Raw genomic sequence first — 20,673 nt, forward strand, 5'->3', positions numbered from 1 at the left:
AGAGACAGAGAGACAGAGAGACAGAGAGACAGAGAGACAGAGAAAGAGAGAGAGAGAGACAGAGAGACAGAGAGACAGAGAGAGACAGAGAGAAAGAGAGAGAGTGTAGGACTGGAAAGAGACAGGTGAATGTAGATGAGGCTGAAAATGCTAGTGAGTCAAATGATTTCTGAAAACTATTGCCCAAGTTGGGTTAATGACTGTTTAAGATGGATGAGAGTAGGGGAAGCTGGGTAGCTCATTAGATTGAGAGTCAGATCTAGAGATGGGAAGCCCTAGGCTCAATCTGGCCTGAGACACTTCCTAGCCTGTGACCACAGTTTAGTCCTTCACTCCCTTTGCCTAGCCCTTACCTTTCTTCTGCCTTGGAAACAATACACAGTATTGATTTTAAGACAGAAGGTAAGGGTTTAAAAAATGTATGCTGAGTGTGGCTCAGCAGCAAAAGCCTATTAGCTTGGAACCATATCTTCCCTACCCTTCCACAGTTTAATCCTGGCTTTGAAAACAATTCTATATATGCCCTGAGAAAAGTCATTGGAGTTTGGCCAAGTGGGAAGAGTACCAGATTTGGAGCAAAGAAAGTGGATTTGGAATGTCAGTTCCATCATCAGTAAAATGGGGAGAATGATACTACCTTAAGAAGCAGCATAGGAGAGAGGATAAATAATTGCATTCCAGAAGTAATACCTCAGTTCAAGTCCATTCTTTGACATATATTAGCCATGTGACTCTGGGAAAGTCATTTATCCTTCTCAATGTCCAGGACGGTCCTCTAATTAATATAAATGTACTGTAGGTATAAATCTGTATAGCTAGAGAGATCTTCCTTCCTGAAAGTTCCCTATACTGATGAAACCACAGTTCTTGTTCCAAGGAGTGAAACAACATTTACCAACCTGGGCTTATCATGAAGATCCAAATGAGAACATATTACACTTTTTCAATATATTGATTAATTTTTCTATCCTTTTAAATTTTATTTCTTCTTTGTTATGAGGAATAGATGGGATAAAAGGAAAGATATATTGGAGGTGTGAGTGATATAAAAATAGGATATCAAATATCTTAAAGAAATTAGGAGACTGATATAGTAAATTTTTTTTCTAGACCTTCAAAAAGACTAGTTTTTTGTAGTTCTAAAAACTGATCATTTAATTCACCTATGCTATGGTGTGCCAAGCATCAAACATAAAAGAACCATGGTAGGATCCAAAGATCATATCTATCTGATTTCCACTAAGATGAAAAGAATGAAAATTATAGTGATCATCATGATCATAGTGATTACTTACATTTGTATATAGTTTTAAAGTGACACATATAAATATATATATACACATATATAATGTAAATATAATTGGTTTCCCTTGGAATTTTATGTATTTAAAAACAGTCTTCTGAGAAGATGTACACAGATTTGACCAGCCTGCTAAAGGAGTCCATGACACCAACAAAAAGTTTAAGAAGCCCTGCTCAAGATATCAACAGAGCCGCATATATCTAATTCGATGATACTGGAGGTAGTTATTGAGTTCATTCCTTTGCCTGTAGGCATCAAAGGAACCTATTCTTAAAGATCTTTTGTAATGTCCCTTTCAGCAAAAATATATTATGTGATTCTCTGACTCTGTGAACTACAAGAAAGAAAATGTAGGCATAATGGTAGTAAAAACCGACTGCATTTGCACTATACTTTTAGATTTTCAAAGTATGTTCACATATATCACCTCAATTCATCTTTACTCTACCCTGCAGTTATTGGGGTGAATATTGACAAGTGAGGAAACAGATTCAGAAAAGTCACTTCCTAGTTAGTGGCAGAGCTGAGCTGGGATTTTAGAAGTGGCCTTGGTTTTCAGCCCCTGAATGAAAAGACCCCACAGCCTTTCTTGGAGAGATATTTCAGTGTCTCTCAACCAATGATTTCCTTCATACATTTCAAAAGCTAGATACTTGATGTAGCATGCTTCTAGCTATTTCCTTCATTTGCTATGGAAATAACAACATCAGAAACTTAAAAAATATCTTTATACATGCATAATACTTTATATTTTTAAAGTGATTTCATAATAACTCTCTGATTTGGAGAGGAAAGATATGATATGTGTACATGTTATATATTATTCCCACTTTTTAGGCAAGGAAATACAAAGTTAAAGTGAATTCCCAAAGATAGCATAGGTAGCCGGTAGAAAAACTGGGAGTTAGACCTGAGTTTCAGACTCCAAATTAATCTATCACCAAGTCTAAAAAATGCCTACTGTAGTCCATTCATAATTTCAGAATAAAATTAATGACACCTTCTTTCACTTTTCTACAATTTATTTTTTTAAACCCTTAACTTTTTTTTAGAACCAATACTATATACTGGTTCCAAGTTAGATGACCAGTAAGGACTGGACAATGGAGGTTAAGTAACTTGACCAGGGTCACATAGTTAGAATGTGTGTTTGGTCAGATTTGAACCTAAGACCTCCTCTCTGACTCTCAATCTACCAAGTCACCTAGCTGTCCCCACAGTATATTTTTATAAAATTATTTTTACATAAAATTTTTATAATATTTAAGCTTCTGAACTGTTTATAAGAACATATTTTTTTGACTTCTATGCAAATATTTAAAACCAAGGGCTTGCCTTATGCTCAAGAAACTGGCAATGATGACAAATATGAACATAGTCAATACTGGCGAGGCTGTGGGAAGTCAGACATACTATTTGTGGAACTATGAAATGCTTTCAGGAGAAGATAAATTCCACATACAGCTTCACCATACTCAGAGAGGGAAAGAGAATGTTTCTTAATTTGCAGATAGTCCGCTTGCGTTTAGGTCAGAAGCTTCTAACTTTAGTATATCAAGGACATCCTTTTTCAGCCTGGTAAAACTCCTCAAGATAATAGATTACATTCATAAAATAAAATATGTAGGATTGCAAAAAACAATCATATTGAAATATTGCTTTTAAAAAATTGAAAAAAACAAGTTCGTAAACCCTAAAATTCAGGAAGAAACTAAAGACTATGTACTGAAGAAATGGGCTCAGCAGGTCATATGTGGACAGCTATCCATACAGCATTATAAGAGATTCTATTGGTGAATGTAAATAAATATCCTTACTTACTAGGAACCAAGATATTTTAATTAATGATTGAATTCCACAGAACAAAACAGGTATTTTCTTTTTTGGAGCACACAAACTTACTTTTGATTTTGCTTTTTTTAAGCCAACAAAATACCAGAAAGCACAAAGCAATCCATGAGGCAGCTGAACACAAAACAAGAGCCATGAGAATGGTAGATTTCTCTCCCTTGTTAACAGGAAGCACTGCAAATGGCTCAGAACGAACATTAAGTTTGGCACCTGAAAATAAAAAATAATAATTTTATTTTGCTATAAAAAGACAATTAACTATGACAAATGATTTTTATTTCTGAGAAGCTCTCATCTCTCAAATACAGCATTAATTCATTTATTTATTCAATAAACATTAATTGAGCATGTCTTGTGAGTAGCACATTGTCCTATATGATACAGAAGATAACAACTTTGAAATGTCATGATCTCTACCCTCATGAAGGTTACCATCTAAAAGACAGGAGGAATCACTCTGAGTTTCCATTTCTATATTTGAACAAAGCATTATAGTTATGTTCTCTTCTTCATCTCTTGAATAATTATGAGAAAAGTAGCTTGGCTTGAACCTCTCTGAAATTCTTCCCTTGAACCACTTTTATGCATGCATAATGAAAACTCTCTCTTCTATAGCACTTGCACAACTCCTGATTCTGACATTAAAAAAAAATCCTTTTTAAAATGGGAGATATTCCATAGTAAATATGCACTGAATGGATGAAGTAGGGAAAAAAATAAAAGTAAGAATAAAGGAACCACTGCTATACAGACTAAAAACAAAATAAAAAGAAAAAATCTCTGTATATATTTCAGATATGAGGAGTCAAATGATCACAATTGTTCAACATTCAATAAACACAAGAGCACAAATAACAAGAAAAAAGATAGTATATTTGACAAGACCTCCTGGGGAAAATGAAAAGTAGCTTTGTCTAAAGGAAGTTGAGACTGATATCTTAAATCATATACCACAGTAAATTCTAAAAAGAAATAAACATAAGTATATTAATAAAAAATAGAAGAGACCAGAGAAAGGGAACCTTTCACAAATAGAAGTGTTTGTGTGGGAATAATCCATGAGCAAACAAGTAATAAATGACATACTTCCTGAATATAAAAAATACCCTCAGAGTTTCTAAAGTTTGCATGGAAGTTAAATAAAATGCTTTCTTGAGGACCTGCTCAGAAGCTGGGTACTTGCAAAAACAGAATATGGGAGAATGAACCTCTCCTATATTTTATTCTCAAGGAGTGCAGAGGAGAGAATCAACTAAAAGAGACATGATTTAGTTTTGATTACATAAAATTTTAAAAATTTGGTTATATTCTAGGAAGATGAGTGGATTGAGAACCAGGTCTAGGGATGGGAGGTTCTGGGTTCAAATGTGGCCACAAACACTTCATAACTGTGTTATGGACAAGTCACTTAAGACCCATTACCCATATTGGCTCCAAGATAGAAGGTAAGGATTTTTTAAAATAGCTTACTTATATTTGAACAAATTAAATGTGTCTAGGATATAAAGAAAACTCTGATATTGGGAAATATTTTCACGTCACACTTTGATAAAATTCTGATTCCCAGGATGCATTGAAAATTGACAAAAATATGTAAACTAATAATAATCCTATGATAGGTAGGATATCCTATGAAAGGATACAAATAATTCATTAAAGGAATAAATGAAAAACTATTCCCAACCATAAAAAATACTTCAAATCTTAGATGAAAATACAAATTTAATCTTGGATTTCATAATAAATAAATTGGCAAAGATAGTAACATATGGAAATAGTAACTGTTAAAGAGACTGGTAGAAAGCTAACTCTACCAACGTACTGTTGGTAGAGTTAAGAATTTATGCTATTTAAAAAAAAGAAATCTTGAGTTTTATCAGAATTTTGTTAACATTTGACCTAGCAATCCCACTCCTAGGCATTTGTTTCATGAAGGTAGAAGTCACAAAGATTCCATACACATCAAAATATTTATAGCCTTTTTTATGTCAGGAAAAGAAATGGAAATGAAGTATATGTCCATTAATTGAGGAACAGGAAAAAATAGATGTGTAAATAGTTATGTATGAAAGAAGTAGAATATTATTGTACCTTAAGAAATAATGAATATGAAGCTCTTAGAACAACATAGGAAGTCTTTTATCAACTGATACAGAGCAACGAAAGCAGAACTAAGAAAACAATATACATCGTAACCATAAATCTGGGAAGGTGGGGGAAGCAAACACAATACTCAAAGACAAAATTATTCAATGAAAAATAGTCCTAATGATAAACCATTTCACTTAACTGGGCACAGACCTGTTGCATTATGAGTGAAAAAATGTCATATACTCTATTAGACATGAGTGTTGTGTTTGTTAGCTTCTTTTAACTCTTCTTTGTTCTGAGGGAGAAATCCATACAGTTGGTGTTTTTTGGGAAAGTATAGTAATGTAAAAACAACATATATCAATAAATATGAAAAATTAAACACATTAGAACAGATGTAGCCTCTGTCATAAAAACTATCCTGTAATGGAAGCAGCCATTGTACAGAAATAAAAAAATCTAGATTCTAGTCTCAACTCTGCTGTTATATGACCTTGCCTAAGCCATTTTTAACCTTTTTGGGCTTGTTCCTTACCCGCAACATGATAGAATTAATTCCACTTGATGATGTTAATGGCCCATCTAGCTCTTTGATTCTAATTCATTCTGTTTATATAAGGGAAGACACAATTTCTCATCTTTGCATAAACTCACATAAACTGAGAGTTTATCCGGGCCTTTTCTCCAACCAATATCTATTGAGAGATCCAAGTTCAACTTTCCTACCTTATAGTTGACAAAGACATAAATTTCTATAAAACATGTCTGTGACCATGATTACTTTATGGTAAGTATTCCTTTAGAAACGAGTACAAAAAAGTCCACAATTCTGTTTTTAATTAAAGAATGCAGAAAATCAGTTATTCAGGAAATACACTGCTCCTGAAAAATCCTATTTGTCCTAAAAGTCACACTTTATGAGTGCCCTCTGCCCCTGGGGTCCCTCTGATTGTCAGGAGGAGAGTTTCTCCCCAAACTGCCATTTAAGGAGATATACCCAAGCCAACCATCTCTTCATTTCCCTCCTGGCTACATTCCCCTGTGCTTCTCCATCATACCCTTATTCCAAATACCTTTCTCTACTCTTTTCACATTCTTTTTCTGTATTGTCCTTCACTCCCCCATTAAATTGTTAACTATTTGAGAGCGGTGGTTGCCTTTCTTTTTTATATGTGAATTGCTAGGACTTAGCACAGTGCTTGGCATTTAGTGGGTGCTTAATACATGTTTATTATATGATTGATTCTCTTGTTTTGCTTTGGCTGTGTTGATCTAGCAATTGATAATGGGGTAGATTGAGTGAATGTTTTCTTTCAATATCATGCCTCAATTAAATAATATGAAGTAAGCCTTGTAGTACAAGATATATTATTAGCTTTCTTAGTATTTTGAAAAACCTATTGGTTGTTCTATGTATATCTTGTTCAGTTTCATTTGGTTTGTTCACTGATGAATATACATAAATTATTGTTTTTTAAAAAAGAGAGATCCCACATTCTAAATATCAACATTCTTCTGGTAATGCTAACTGGTTGAAAATAGTAGAATAGCATAATCTCCAAAGAATTAAAATTGCAGGTAACCCAAAGGGCAATGGAAGAACATTCTGTAGGAGTAAACAGGTAGCAGCATATTTGCAAGTAGCATAAACTATAAAAATAAATGTAAATAAATTGATTATTAGGTTATTAACTGATTTCTGATACTCTGCTTGTTGTGCTTACAAAGTATTGTCAGTTTATATCAAAGAAGTGAAGCTCATTAATGAACTTCACTTCAGGGCCAGGTGCAAGGACACTAAGGAGACTCTTGTTATAAAAGTAAAATATTTATTTAAATCCTAAGGATAAAAAAAGGATTTTTAACTCTAAGGGATTCTAACTCCACCCAACTAAAATTCCCTGATTCCACAAGGAACCACTTTTCCTGTGTCCACAGGCTAAACTGATCCTTCCTGATCTGACTAACCAAAATTTTTTACTATTCTAAATAAACTAACACTATTATTCTTACAATTCTTAACTTCGCCTCTACGTTATAAAAATAACAAAGCCTAGCGGCTGAGTCTCAGCAAGAACCAAGTTGTGACTCTGAGCCTTAACAGATTCAGAGTCCAAACCAAAGAGTAGGGTTTTCTTTGGTCTTCTCAGAGTTAAAACAATCTATAAAATAGTAATAGATAGTCAATAGTGTTTTCCAAGTTGGAAAAAGAAAACTTACTAAGCTCTTCAGGTCTTTCCCTCCTTTCCTTCTATCTCTGACAGTGAGAGAGGGAGAAGAAAAGATGTTATCTACTCCAACCCCTCATAGAGAGTCTCTGTGAGTGACTCTGCCAACTGCAAGAGACCAACTGCCACAGAGAGAGAGCAACTGTCACAGAAAAGCCATTAAACTGTCAACATTTGAAATTGACACTCTGTCTCATATCTGCTTCAAACTGCAATTCTTTCCCAAGCCATATTCTCTACTTCTTATCTCAAAACTAATATAACAAGACTTATTTTCTAATATCATCCTTATAATTTCCCTCCTTTGAGCATATGGAGAGAATGAAGCTGGGTAAACAGTACTATCAAAATGAAGTATACCTGGAAATGGAGAACATTTGATCATGTTATGAATTGGTTATAAGAGAATCAATCAAACACAAGTACTTATTAATCATCTACTATATTTCAGACACTATCCTATGTGCAGAGGATACAAAGAAAAACTGGAACAGTTTGTAAAATACATTCATATCTTCATACTATTAAGTGATAGAGAGGAAAGTCTCCAATTTAGAGTCCTCTTGTAGAAGATTTATGAGAGGACATTGAGAAGAGGTACCCAAGAATGGGTAGGTTGCTATCTACATTCAAATTCTGACACGTGTAACCACTTCATGTGATTCATTATTTGCACTAATTGGAACCTAGCTATGTACCCATGGAAGGAGGAGTTGAATCACTGAGATTGCTAATCCACAGAAGTAATAAAGTATTAAAGAAGAACAGGTTCAATTTAGCCTAGGAAAAGGACAGATTCTATCAAGCCTTTTCTGCAAAAGTAGCATTCATTCATTCAAGCATTCCTTTGCAGAACACCGATAGCAAAATTGGTGAGTTCCTACATATCACAAGATAATGCATTAAGCATTATAAATGAAAGAAATTTTCACAAAATAGAGTATCTCATAGGCTATTTTATTTAATATTCCATTTTAATTTAATTTAAAGGTGACCTATGTCTTCCTCTTTTACTGTTGAAGAAACTGAGGCCCAAGAAGATGGGATGGCTTATTTAGGAACACAGTAAATCTCAGAGGCAGGAAAACAGAATGCCAGTTCTTGTGCTTTTTCCCCCCATTAACCATCATCATAGAACTTATTATCTAGTTGGAGAAACAAGACAGAAACAGAAACAATTGTAAAAGAAGTCAAAATGGGCAATATTAAATACATGGGACTAATTTGGATAATCATAAGAGCTATAGAAGCACAGAGGAGAGTTTATTTCTGACCGGAGTAATCAAATGTGGCATAATGAATGAGGTAGCATTTGAGCTGGCACAAACAGCCCTAATTCTCATTCATACAGAGCTTTAAGTTCGACAAAGAGCTTTTATCTAACCAACACTTTGAGATAGATAAATAGATAAAATCAATAATATTTAGCCCCAATTTGGAGATATGGAAATTGAAGCTTAGAAATATTAATAACTAATCCTTTATCAAAGAGGTAATATGTGTCAGAGGAAAGATTTGAATCTACGTTTCAAAAATCCAAACTCAGTACTTTTTTGTACCACATGAGGCTGACTTTTATGAATAACAAAGGGTAGTATATGAGGAAAAGAGCATTCCAGATAGAGAAAATGTCATGGGCAAAAGCACAGAGGTGGACAGGTGAAATATATATTGAAAAAAAGAGCAAATAGTCCATCTGGCCAATGAGGTAAGGCTAGAAATAAGTTGGGGCAAGATTATAGAATATTTTATATTCCAGATTAAATGATTTCATTTATGTTCAGAAGTCATTGGAGACCATTGCAATTTTTGTTTGCAGTAAATTTCAGAGATAAGGGAAGAGTCTGGAAGTAAGGAAACCAGTTAGGATACTATTGCAACATTTTGTGCTTGAGGTGATAAGGAACTAAACTCTGGTATTGGCAGTGGAAATGGAAAGGATGGATGAGACAACACTGCAAAATTACTATCCAAAAACCATTATCTTTTTTTTTTTGGCAGTGGCTCAGGAAATGAAGAAGCTATTAACAGGGCCAGATTCATGAACACATAAGAAAGATCTAATTTTGACTTTGAGGCTGAATCTGTATTGTCTTGGTTAAATTACTTATAATTTCTCTCCCTTTCAGTTTCCTGTTAGGCAAAAAACAAGAAGAGTAGCAATATTAGTCCTCTTTCTGGGGGCACTGAAGAGGGAAAAAAAACCCGAAAGTGATTATAAAGCATCCTTTTCCATGGAAGAACTAAAGTATAATATATAAAACTAAAATAAAAATCAAATCAATGATTGCCCATCATTCAATGGTTTCCTATACCACAGTTTTAAAGGCTGTTTCACAAGAGAAAATGAGGATGGTTGGGAGGTGAGGGAGAGAGGGAAAGAAGAAGACATTACAAGAAGACATAACAATGTGAATAAAGTCACGAAAATAAGAAAACAAGATGTATAATAGGGAATAATAAATTGTCCCATTTGGATAAAGCAAAAGATTCATTTTGAAGAGATGTATATAATATTGCTGGGATGGTAGACATGGATCAGATTATATGGAGAGTATATAAACAATCTTCTAGCCTTGGTTCAAATTCTAACTCTGCACCTTACTTGGGCAAGTTTCTTTCTTAATTTGAGCCTCAGCATCTTCTTTTTGACTTAATTCTTTTTGTGTAAATAAAAGGTCAGAGAAATCTTGCCACCTAAAGATTCTTCTTTCATATGCTGACATAATGTTAATATAAATTGGTGAATTATGATCAGAAACTACCTCAAACTAATCATTTCTTAGCTAAGCAGATTGGCCAACAAAGTTAACAATGATTTAAAATATAAACTCATCAAAAATTTTTAAGAAGATATAGGAAGATCAAAAACAGTATCTCCCCAGAAAACATCAAGAAATAGTGAAGGAAAAAATAAGTTTACTAACAGCTTAGTGAAAGATTGATCTAAGCAAAATCACCCTGAGGGTATTTTAGGATGAAGTTTAAGGAAGGATAGCAAAAGTGAAAGGTTTTGAAATTTTTTTGAGAGAAACTTTCTTTAAACCAGCAAAGACATTGCAAACATCACAATTAGACTCTAATATTACAGATGATCAGTGCTATTAGAAGAAATGGACATGGTGTTCTCTACACAAAGAAGGTCTGTGATGGAAGTGGCCCAATTATGAGGCTGTGGTGGGATCAATTTTCATATCTGAAAGAGGATAGGATATCAAAAATGTATAAAATTCTTCAATCTTATTATTGTCAAAAATTAGATAGAAAACATTAATATCGTGGCAGCTGGGTAGTTCAGTGGATTGAGAGTCAGACCTAGAGACGGGAGGTCCTAGGTTCAAATCTGGCCTCAGACACTCCCCAGCTGTGTGACCCTGGGCAAGTCACTTGATCCCCATTGCCCACCCTTACCACTCTTCCACCAAGAAGCCAATGCATAGAAGTTAAGGGCTTAAAAAAATTAAAAATAAAGAAAACATTAATATCACTAGCCCATATTTCTATCTCAATTATTAAAAAATATAAGAATTGCATACATGAGCACCAATGACCATTTAAATTTTTTTTATTTATTTAGAATATTTTTCCATGGTTACATGATTCATGATTTTTCCAACCCCTCTTCCCTCTTCCCGACCTGAGCTGACAAGCAATTCCACTGGGTTATACATGTATCATTGTTCAAAACCTATTTCCATATTATTCATATTTGCAGTAGTGTGATCTTTTAACTCCAAACTCCCAATCATAACCCTATCAACCACATGATCAATCATATGTTTTTCTTATATGTTTCTACTCCCACAGTTCTTTCTCTGGATGTGGATAGCATTCTTTTTCATAAGTTCCTCTATGTTGTCCTGTTCTGATTGTGTCTCAATGTTTCGGTTTCTGTCTATAATGTTCTTCTGGTTCTGCTCCTTTTGCTCTGCATCAGTTCCTGGAGGCCTTTCCAGTTCACATAGAAATCCCGCAGTTCATCATTCCTTTCAGCACGATAGTATTCCATCACCAACAGATACCCCAATTTGTTTTGCCATTCCCCAATCAATAAACACCCCCTCATTTTCCAATTTTTTGCCAACACAAAGAGAGCAACTATAAGTATTTTTGTACAAGTCTTTCCCTTTTTTATCTCTGGGGTACAAACCTAGCTGTGCTGTGGCTGGATCAAAGGGCAAACATTCTTTTAATTCCCTTTGGGCATAATTCCAAATTGCCCTCAGAATGGTTGGATTAATTCACAACTCAACCAGCAGTGTATTAGTACCCCAATTTTGCCACATCCCCTCCAACATTTATCACTTTCCTTTGCTGCCATATTGACCAATCTGCTAGGTGTAAGGTGGTACCTCAGAGTTGTTTTTATTTGCATTTCTCTAATTAGGAGGGATTTAGAAAACTTTTTCATGTGATTATTGATAGTTTTCATTTCTTCTTCTGAAAACTGCCTATTCATATCCCTTGACTATTTGTCAATTGAGGAATGGCTTGATTTTTGGCAAATTTGACTTAGTTCCTTATATATTTGGGAAATTAAACCTTTGTCTATAAATTTTTTCTCAGTTTGTTGCTTTCCTTCTAATTTTGGTTGCATTGGTTTTGTTTGTACAAACCCTTTTTGATTAGATGTAATCAAAATAATTCATTTTACATTTTTGTGATGTTCTCTATCTCTTACTTGGTCTTAAATTCCTTCCTTTCCCACAGATTTGATGGGTATACTATTTTATGTTCACCTAATGTATTTATGATTTATTCTATCAATGACCATCCTTGAGGAAGCTATGAGGAGAGAGAACAGCAAGAATCTTGCAAATGATATTCCATAGAAAACTTCATCTTTATGATCATTTAATTAAATGAAATTGAAAGGTATGAAGAATATAAAATCCCATTGAGTTTATTTTTATTGACTATAAAAATCATTTGATTTCCTAAAGAGTAATATACCCTTAAAGTATCTCCTGCATGGATAATTCCCACATATAACTGTCAGAATCTTACAGGACTCCTTGAAAGATGTTAAAACTGACTTACATTCTTTGAAGAACCTCTAATTGTAATTATCAAGTTAGAAATAAAGGAATGAAATATATGCTCATCTACCATGCTTGCTATCATCATGGAAGATGCCTAGCAAAGAAATAAAAAAGAGATTCAATGCAGATAATGAGGTTCTCCAGATGCTCCCTTTTGGGGATATTTGTACTGATGGGATTAAGCTCATAAATACTGCAAAACAATCTAACAAATATAAATAAGAAATACAAAATGGATGAAAAATGAATACCTATGAAGGTGGTGCGAATAATGCAAATGGACAATAAACAATGCCTAGAACTGAACATGTGCAAGACATCAGCCTGAATTTCCTTTAGGAAATAATGCAATTTTAGTGACCTTACTAAGGTTTTCTCTGAAACCAAGGTGAATCTTATTTTCCTCTTTTTTACTATATTTTTAATTAACAAAAAACTCTCTCCCACTTCTACCTCCTTGCCCTTTGGGAGGGTGGGTAAGGAAGCCCTTGTAAGAAGTATGAATAGTTAATAAAGGCCCCAAAATCCTGCATTAACCAACCCTCCCCTATATATTTCAATCTCTACCAAAAGTCAATCTTTTAAAAATAGTAATATTTGTTTCATTAGGTTTTGTTGCATTTGAGACTAAAGTCTTTAACAATTGATTTTTTTCAGTCAACAAAAAGGCAATAGAAAATCACATAATGAGCATAAACAGCCTGAAATGTATTACAAGTAAGAAAGTATCAGGAGTAAATCAGAGAAATTGAAAGAGATGTCACTAATTTTTACCATGCAGCTTTATTTTCCCCATTTTCCATTGCTCTGAGATGAATTCTGATAGTTATCAACTTAAGCATCTTCTAGAAAGTTATAAATAGGAATTTTGGGGAAAACAATTTGGATAAGAAGTTCAAGTCTATTTCACTAGCAAAGGTCTTTAAAGAAGAGAGGTGGGGGGAAATTGCTCACTAACAGGTTCCTGAACATTAACTGCAAGCATAGTCCAGATGTAGTACTTACACAGATCCCTGATGCTGAAGAGTATTCATCTACAAAACAGTTTACATTCCCCCTGGTAACTCGGTCCTTAAAATGATCTTTACAATATAATATGTTAGCAGTAGAACTTTTAAGTTTTTCAAATACGTTATCTCAGGTAAGCCTCAGACTAGCCCTGTGAAGTATATGCTATTATTACCTTTATCTTGTAGAGCAGTGGTTCCCAAATGTTTTTGGCCTACCGCCCCCTTTCCAGAAAAAATATTACTTAGCGGCCCCTGTCACATACTATCACTGCCCCCTTACAGTTATTCACTGCCCCCAAATGCACCTGTGGCCATCATGGCTCTCCAAGATTGCTGCAGTACCCACCAGGGGGTGGTGGCGTCCACTTTGGGAATCACTGTGAGGAAGATATGGAGACTGAAAGATTAAAGATTTTTTTTCACAGCATTTTATAGCTAGTAAGTGTCTAAGGCAAAATATGAACCCAGGTTTTCCTAGTTCCAAGTCCAACACTAACCTATATTATAATCTACATGCCTACCCTCCTATTCTTATTTCACCAATAAGGAAATTGGATTATAGGGAGGAAGATAATTGTCTGATATTACCTTCAAGTTAAACTAGAATGAAATTTGTAGCTCCTGTATATCTCTGAATTACAGTATTTCTGTGGAGTACTCATGTCAAGGACTGGAATTTTGGAGAACCTAATGGTTCTTTAAAATAATATAGTCCAAAGCACATTTGATTTGATGTCAGAAATGGTGATTTTTTTTTTCAGTTTTGGTTCCCCTACTTTATTGCTTGTATGATACTATAAAACTTATTTCACTTAATTTAGTCTAACTTTTCTCATCCATAAAAGAAATGAGTTAGTCTTTAATATTCATTCCCTGCACTCCCCCCACATAAAAAAGAGGGAGGAGGGGCAGCTAGGTGGCTCATTGGATAGAGGCAGACCAGGAGATGGAAGGACCTGGGTCCAAATCTGACCATAGCCATTCCTAACTGTGTGACCCTGGGCAAGTCACTTAAGCCCAATTGCCTAATTCTTACCTCTCTTCTGACTTGGAACTGATGTTTATTATCAGTTCTAAAATAGAAGTTAAGAGTTATTGTTATTGAGGTTTTTTGAAGTCCATTCTAACTCCAACATCTTATGAACACCACCTATGAAAAACCTATGGACAACCACAATAGAAATGTGTAGATATTAAGCAATAATTCTATGTTAAGAAATAATTGACTGATATGTCTAAATTGGGAAACCTCACATGGATATTTATATATATTTTATATTTTTTATTGATTAATTAAGAAAAATTTTCCATGGTTACAGGATTCATGTTCTTTCCCTTCCTTTCTCCCACCCTACTCCTGTAGCTGACATGCAATTCCACTGGGTTTTACATGTGTCATTGATCAAGACCTATTTCCATATTATTGATATTTGCACTAGGGTGATCATTTAGAGTCTACGTCCCCAATCATATCCCCATTGACCTCACATGGATATTTAAAGGTTGTCTTTGTCCTTATTATTCAATAATTGGTAATTTATCTGGTATTGATTAGAGTATCAGTTCTAGGAATGAACAGGCCATAACCTTTTTGTATTTTTAATTCAGTTGTATTGTAACTAAACTAATGTATAATATAAAACAATTTATGATCTTACATGTACTTTTTTAGGGATTATTTTCAGAGGCATAGTGTAATAGAAAGAGGGTTGAGTTTATATCAGAAGATCTGGCTTTGAATCCTGGCTTTATTATTATTATGTATATATTTGAAAGCTTGAGCAAATCACTTACTCGGGATTCATTTTCCATGTCTTTCAAATGGAAGGTTAGAATAGATGAACTCTAAGCTCTCCTTTGACACTAACTCTCTAAATTCCTATGTTCTCTAAAACAGCCTCAAGACTTTCTTAGCACCTAAAATTCACTTCAGTGTTTTTAGGACTATTTTAAAAAATAAATGAATAAATAAAATAAGGATTTATTTAATACTTAAATTGTGTCTAGCACAAGTGTTGAGAGTACAAATATAAAAGGGAACTTGCATTTGCAGAAAGAAAAAAACAAGTTAGTGAAAGCCCTGAACCTAATAAGATAGTTTGATATATAAAAAAATAGTTCTTTAATTAAAAATTAAATTAGGTGATGAGGATTAGGAAAAGGGGTCCCTAATTCTAAATTTTCTTTGCTCCTCCCACCTTGGCTATGTGTGTCGCAGGACAAAACCCTTCATTTTCTTGAGGCTGTCACCATTCCTGAGATAGCTAAATCATCCCAAACCCTGTCTACAATCTGCCTGGCTAAAATCCTAATTCTAATAGAGCAAAACAACTCATATTGGATAATGGTGATCAGGGGTGGATGTTTTGGTCTGAGAAGTCCTGGAGATAGTTTGTGGAGTGATAGGGTAATTGATTGACACATGCATTTCAGGAACAGTATTGCAGATTTGCTTACTGTTTCCAGGGCTCAAAAGACAAAGTAGAAAGGTAGATGATATAGCATGAAAACAGCCAGCGTGCATGGGGTTAGTCTTAGGAGGTATAGGTGTGCTGAATTCTTAACAATCAAGAGTGCAAAGCCCCTTGATGAGATCTGGAGTGCCATTTTGAAGGCAAAGGGGCAGTGATGTTGCATATCAAGGAGAAGGCCATAATGGACTCTCATGGGGCTGGGGATATCTAGCTATGGTGTCCATCCAATAATACAGATCACAATTCCTTCTATTGTGGAGTAGATGATAGTAACAACTGTATCATCACCTAGCGATCAACCTTTTGGGCATGAGTTTCTCCGAACTCAATTGGGCCTTCAGAAGACAACAAAGTCAAACAAACATTGGATAACATTATTATATTAACTAATAAATGTTGTCTTTAAATATATATTAGAAACTTCAAGATGTGGATAAAAAAATTTCTAAATTAGGAACATAAAGTCAAAGAATTAGTCCTGGAAGGGACATTAGACATAGTGTAGTTAAATCCTCTCATTTTATACATGATGAGACTGAGGTCCATAGAGGTGACTTGCTCAAGATCACACAGGCAGAAAGTAGCAGAGACATGATCTGGACCCAGATCCCTTTGAATACAAACTCGAGTGCTCTGTTCACTGTTCCACGTTGTTTCTCATTTCAAAATTCTTAATTGCTGACAAGATTTGAAGTCATTCAAGCTTGGTAGACAGATCATTAGAGAAATTAGGGTTGCTTCCATACTTCAATGAGATATAAGATCACATTTTAGCCAAATATCAGCTTAAAGATTTAAAAACAGATTAAATGGTTTTTCACATTTATATATTCTGGGCTTTGGAATATTTTTTCACTCAAAAACCAAAAATAGACAAAAGACCCAAAGATATAAATCTACTTTTCACATCTAATATCAAAATCCAACTTGCAAAGCCCAAAGAAATATATAGGGAAAGGTAAGGCTACATTATTGTAGCTAATGATATAATTGTAGGATTGTTTTAACTTCTCATATTAAATGGAGATTTCTGAAATTCTCATCATAGAGATTGAGGTTATATTTTAAAGTCATTCTTTTTCTCAATGAATCAGCTTCTCTAATAATTCTATCCCACTTTGGAAAGGTATCCCTTTAAAATAGTTCAGGCAAAACCCTTATTTAGGTCAAGAGGATAAGATTCAATCAATTTAATAAACATTTTTATTTTTTTAAATTTGTTTATTGTCTTGCTTCCATATTGTTCATTGTTGTAAGACCATACTCATATATAACCAAAACCCCAAAATAGAACCATAACTACACCAATGTGAAAGATGACTCCAACAATTCTTTCTCTGAAAGTGGAGAGCATTTCATATCATAATTAATAAACACTTTTAAAACACTTGCTATATGCTAGGCACTGGACATATAAAGAATAAAAATAAAACAATTCTTATCTTCAAAGAATTTATAATCTACTTGGGAGAGGATGAAACATGCGTATACATATAAATGCATAAAATATATGTAAAAACTAAAACAAAGTGATTTCAATTGGTTCAGAGCACTAAAAATTGAAGGTGGTGTAAGAAAAGGAAAAAAGTACCTGACCTGTACTTTAAAGGAAGCGTGGGTTACTAAGCAGGCAGTTATGCTTCACAAAATTGGGGAATGTTTTGTATGGTCCCAGGAAGACTTTCTCTAATGTTTGCAGTGAAAATATCAAAACAGGTAATAGAGACAGGTTTCCCAAAATAGAGGAAAGAATTGTAACAATTGTCAACATTGTTGGGGGAGAAAAGATTTATCTACTCTTCTCCTTCTCACCGAATTAAATCAAGTGTTCTTGTATAAAATGTAAAATTTACATACACTTTCAATGTAGAATTAAGTCTTAATGATTTTTATGGGGTAGAGGACTCTTAAAATGCTTTCCCAAGGCTTTTTCTTATTAATTATGACATATCAATAGTTACTGCTAACAACCTCCATAAAACTAAATATACAACTCCTTTATGAACATATTAGAATCTAGGTCTAGTGTTCACATTTTTATCAGGATTCTTGTTCATAATGAATCAAATTATAGGTCCTGCTTCCATTTTCCTCTTTCTGTTTTCTCAGTGATAAAACCAAACTATATTTTTCTGTAAAACAAAATTGAAGTTCGACTTCATACATCTGACTGACCAAAGTTAATTCTATCGTAAGGGCCTTCCTTTTTAGGAAGGGAGTTAAAAGCCTGAAATGATAAATATAAACGGTGCTTAAGTTACCTGGTGGAGATGTCACGGTGAAAAGAAAATACCAGTTTGACCCAGAGCTTGAGACAGCCAAATTGGAGAAGCTTACTCGGCCTTGGTGAGCTTCTGCATGGGTGTGCCCTGCATATACAAAAACAACTATAGCAACAAAAATAGCAAGCTTTAATTCCTGCCTGTCCAAAAGAAAACTCCACAAGCCTTCTCTGAGCCCAGAGGTGATCCTTTAATTTTCAACCACACAAAAAATAGAGCTGGAAAATACATTTACATTATATGGTCCATCCCATTTCCTTCAGGCAAGACTTGGAACTAAACCATCCCAGATAATTGAATCTTGTTCTTAAAGGGCTTCCAGTAAAGACATTCTACAAGTTCCCTAGAGAAACAATTTCAGGGGCCCCATACAGCTGAGGGATTCATTATTCATACATTAAATTCTTGCTGTTGTACTACATGGCAGGATAGCTAGGGTTCTGTTTTAAAGTTCACTTATTTAATAATGATTAGAAGAATTGGAAGTCACCTTAATCTTTTTTATTCTTCTAATCACCATTAACCAGGTGACTCTGAAAAAGTAACATCAGTAACCTATACCTTGTTTTTTCCCATATGGAATACTAGGCATATAAGAGATAAGAATTTCAAAAGAGTAAGTCTGAAAATATTCAATGTTAAATGAGCTATGGGGAAATAGGCACTTGATTATACACTCTCTAGAGCTGTCAATTGATCTAACCAATCTAAAAAGCAATTTGGAATCATATAGGTAGCTAAACTACCTCATATTATTTCATATAGTAAGATCCCACTACTGAACATATACCCGAAGGGCAACAAAGGCAGAACAAAAATTCTCATGTGGAAAACAGTGGCTAGCATTTATATACCACTTTAAGGGTTACTTTGTATATGTTATCTCTTGATCCTCACAATAATCCTGTGAGAAAGGCCCTATTTTTGTCCCTAATTTACAAATGGAAAAACTGAGAGTAACTTATCTAGGATCATATGGCTAGGAAACGTCAGGGGTAGAATTCGAGGTTGGGTCTTCCTAACTTCAAGGTTGCTGCTCCATCTATTACACCATTTTAGCTATCTATGTATCCCAAGATATTTGTAATAGTACCTTTAAGGGAACAAAGTAGGTGAACAGTTGAACATATGGATGAATAAATTATAGTATATACATATAATGGAGGACTAGTATGCTTATGATAAATAAAAATTTGAAGAGTTCAGAGAAATACTGGAAGATATATGAACTGATGCAGAATGAAGTGAGTAGAATCAGATGAACAACATGCCTAATAACTTTATCAATGTACATAAAAGTAAACAGTACAAAATGAATGATTTATGATTTTTAGTAATAACAAAACAGTTTCAGATCATTGATGGTAATGAAACTGACATCCTCTCAGTAGTGGGGCAAATAAAATGTTTATAAATTATGGTATGTATACTATCAGATGTGATCTGTTGGTTTTCTTGATTTCTTGTTTTCAAAAGGGACAGCAAAAATAGATGAAGGAAGAGATGAAAGGCAATTATTTTGATGTAAAAACAAAAGGCATCAATAATAAGTCAAGTAAAAATAAATAGTAAACTTTCTTTTGAAAGGGCCCCCAAAAGTTGATAAATTATACAATGTACCAAAATTAGAATCATGTTCTTATAGCTATTAATTATTCTCCCCATCACCCTGCCTTTAAGGTTCTTCTAATGACTAGTTGTGCCATTGTACTCATAAGTGGCTATATATTTGATTTGGTGAGCATAGTTCTTAAAGTTTATAAATTGGTTTTGAAATCCATATAGCTGAAAGGTACTATAAAGACATAGCACGTCTAGTGCTACATTTTTCAATTCAATAGCATAATTTTTTTGGAAAAATATTGCCTTTTATCATCAATTTTGCCAAGCTAACTAAAACTTCCTTTTTGGGAAACATATTTTACTTTATCTCCTCTGAGCTTCAAAATAAATAAAAAGCCCAGAAAATGGAAATAAATAAGCCAAGTCTCAAATAAATGATAGCTGCTCAAGACAAATGCAGTTTATACTCTTTAAAACCTATATGCATCAAAATTATGGTCAATAAACTCTTACAAACAATGAACCACAGAGTACAGATGTTCAACGTGCAATCGTTTGCTGCAGTTTTTCCTTTGACAAACGTCCTTATTGTGCTCATCTTTGGAGGAATACAAAACAGCATTTAATCGCAATGTGTCCGTCGAACACAGTGAGTCTGCCTCATAGAACAGCAGCCAAACTGCCTAATGGAAAGTGCTTTAGCTCCAAATGGGTATGCTTTTGCGTTAAATACCAGCTTGCCTCAGAGATCTCTGAGAAGAACCCCTTTCTCTCTCCTTTCTCTCTCTCTCTCTCTCTCTCTCTCTCTCTCTCTCTCTCTCTCTATATA

At 34.2% G+C, this 20,673-nt stretch overlaps 1 protein-coding gene across 1 annotated transcript in view; it reads right to left on the minus strand.

Annotated features, from left to right (window-relative positions):
• PKHD1 (PKHD1 ciliary IPT domain containing fibrocystin/polyductin) overlaps nucleotides 1-20,673 on the minus strand; it is a 685,806-nt gene that overhangs the window by 28,670 nt on the left and 636,463 nt on the right. Inside the window, exons 54-55 of the mRNA XM_044675345.1 lie at nucleotides 18,261-18,368; nucleotides 3,206-3,364 (exon numbers count right to left, since the gene is read on the minus strand). Of these exons, the coding sequence (XP_044531280.1) occupies nucleotides 3,206-3,364; nucleotides 18,261-18,368 (267 nt within the window). The remainder of the gene's footprint in view (nucleotides 1-3,205; nucleotides 3,365-18,260; nucleotides 18,369-20,673) is intronic.

This window comes from Gracilinanus agilis, chromosome 4 (genome assembly GCF_016433145.1).
Source record: "Gracilinanus agilis isolate LMUSP501 chromosome 4, AgileGrace, whole genome shotgun sequence".
In the NCBI taxonomy this organism is placed as follows: domain Eukaryota; kingdom Metazoa; phylum Chordata; class Mammalia; order Didelphimorphia; family Didelphidae; genus Gracilinanus; species Gracilinanus agilis.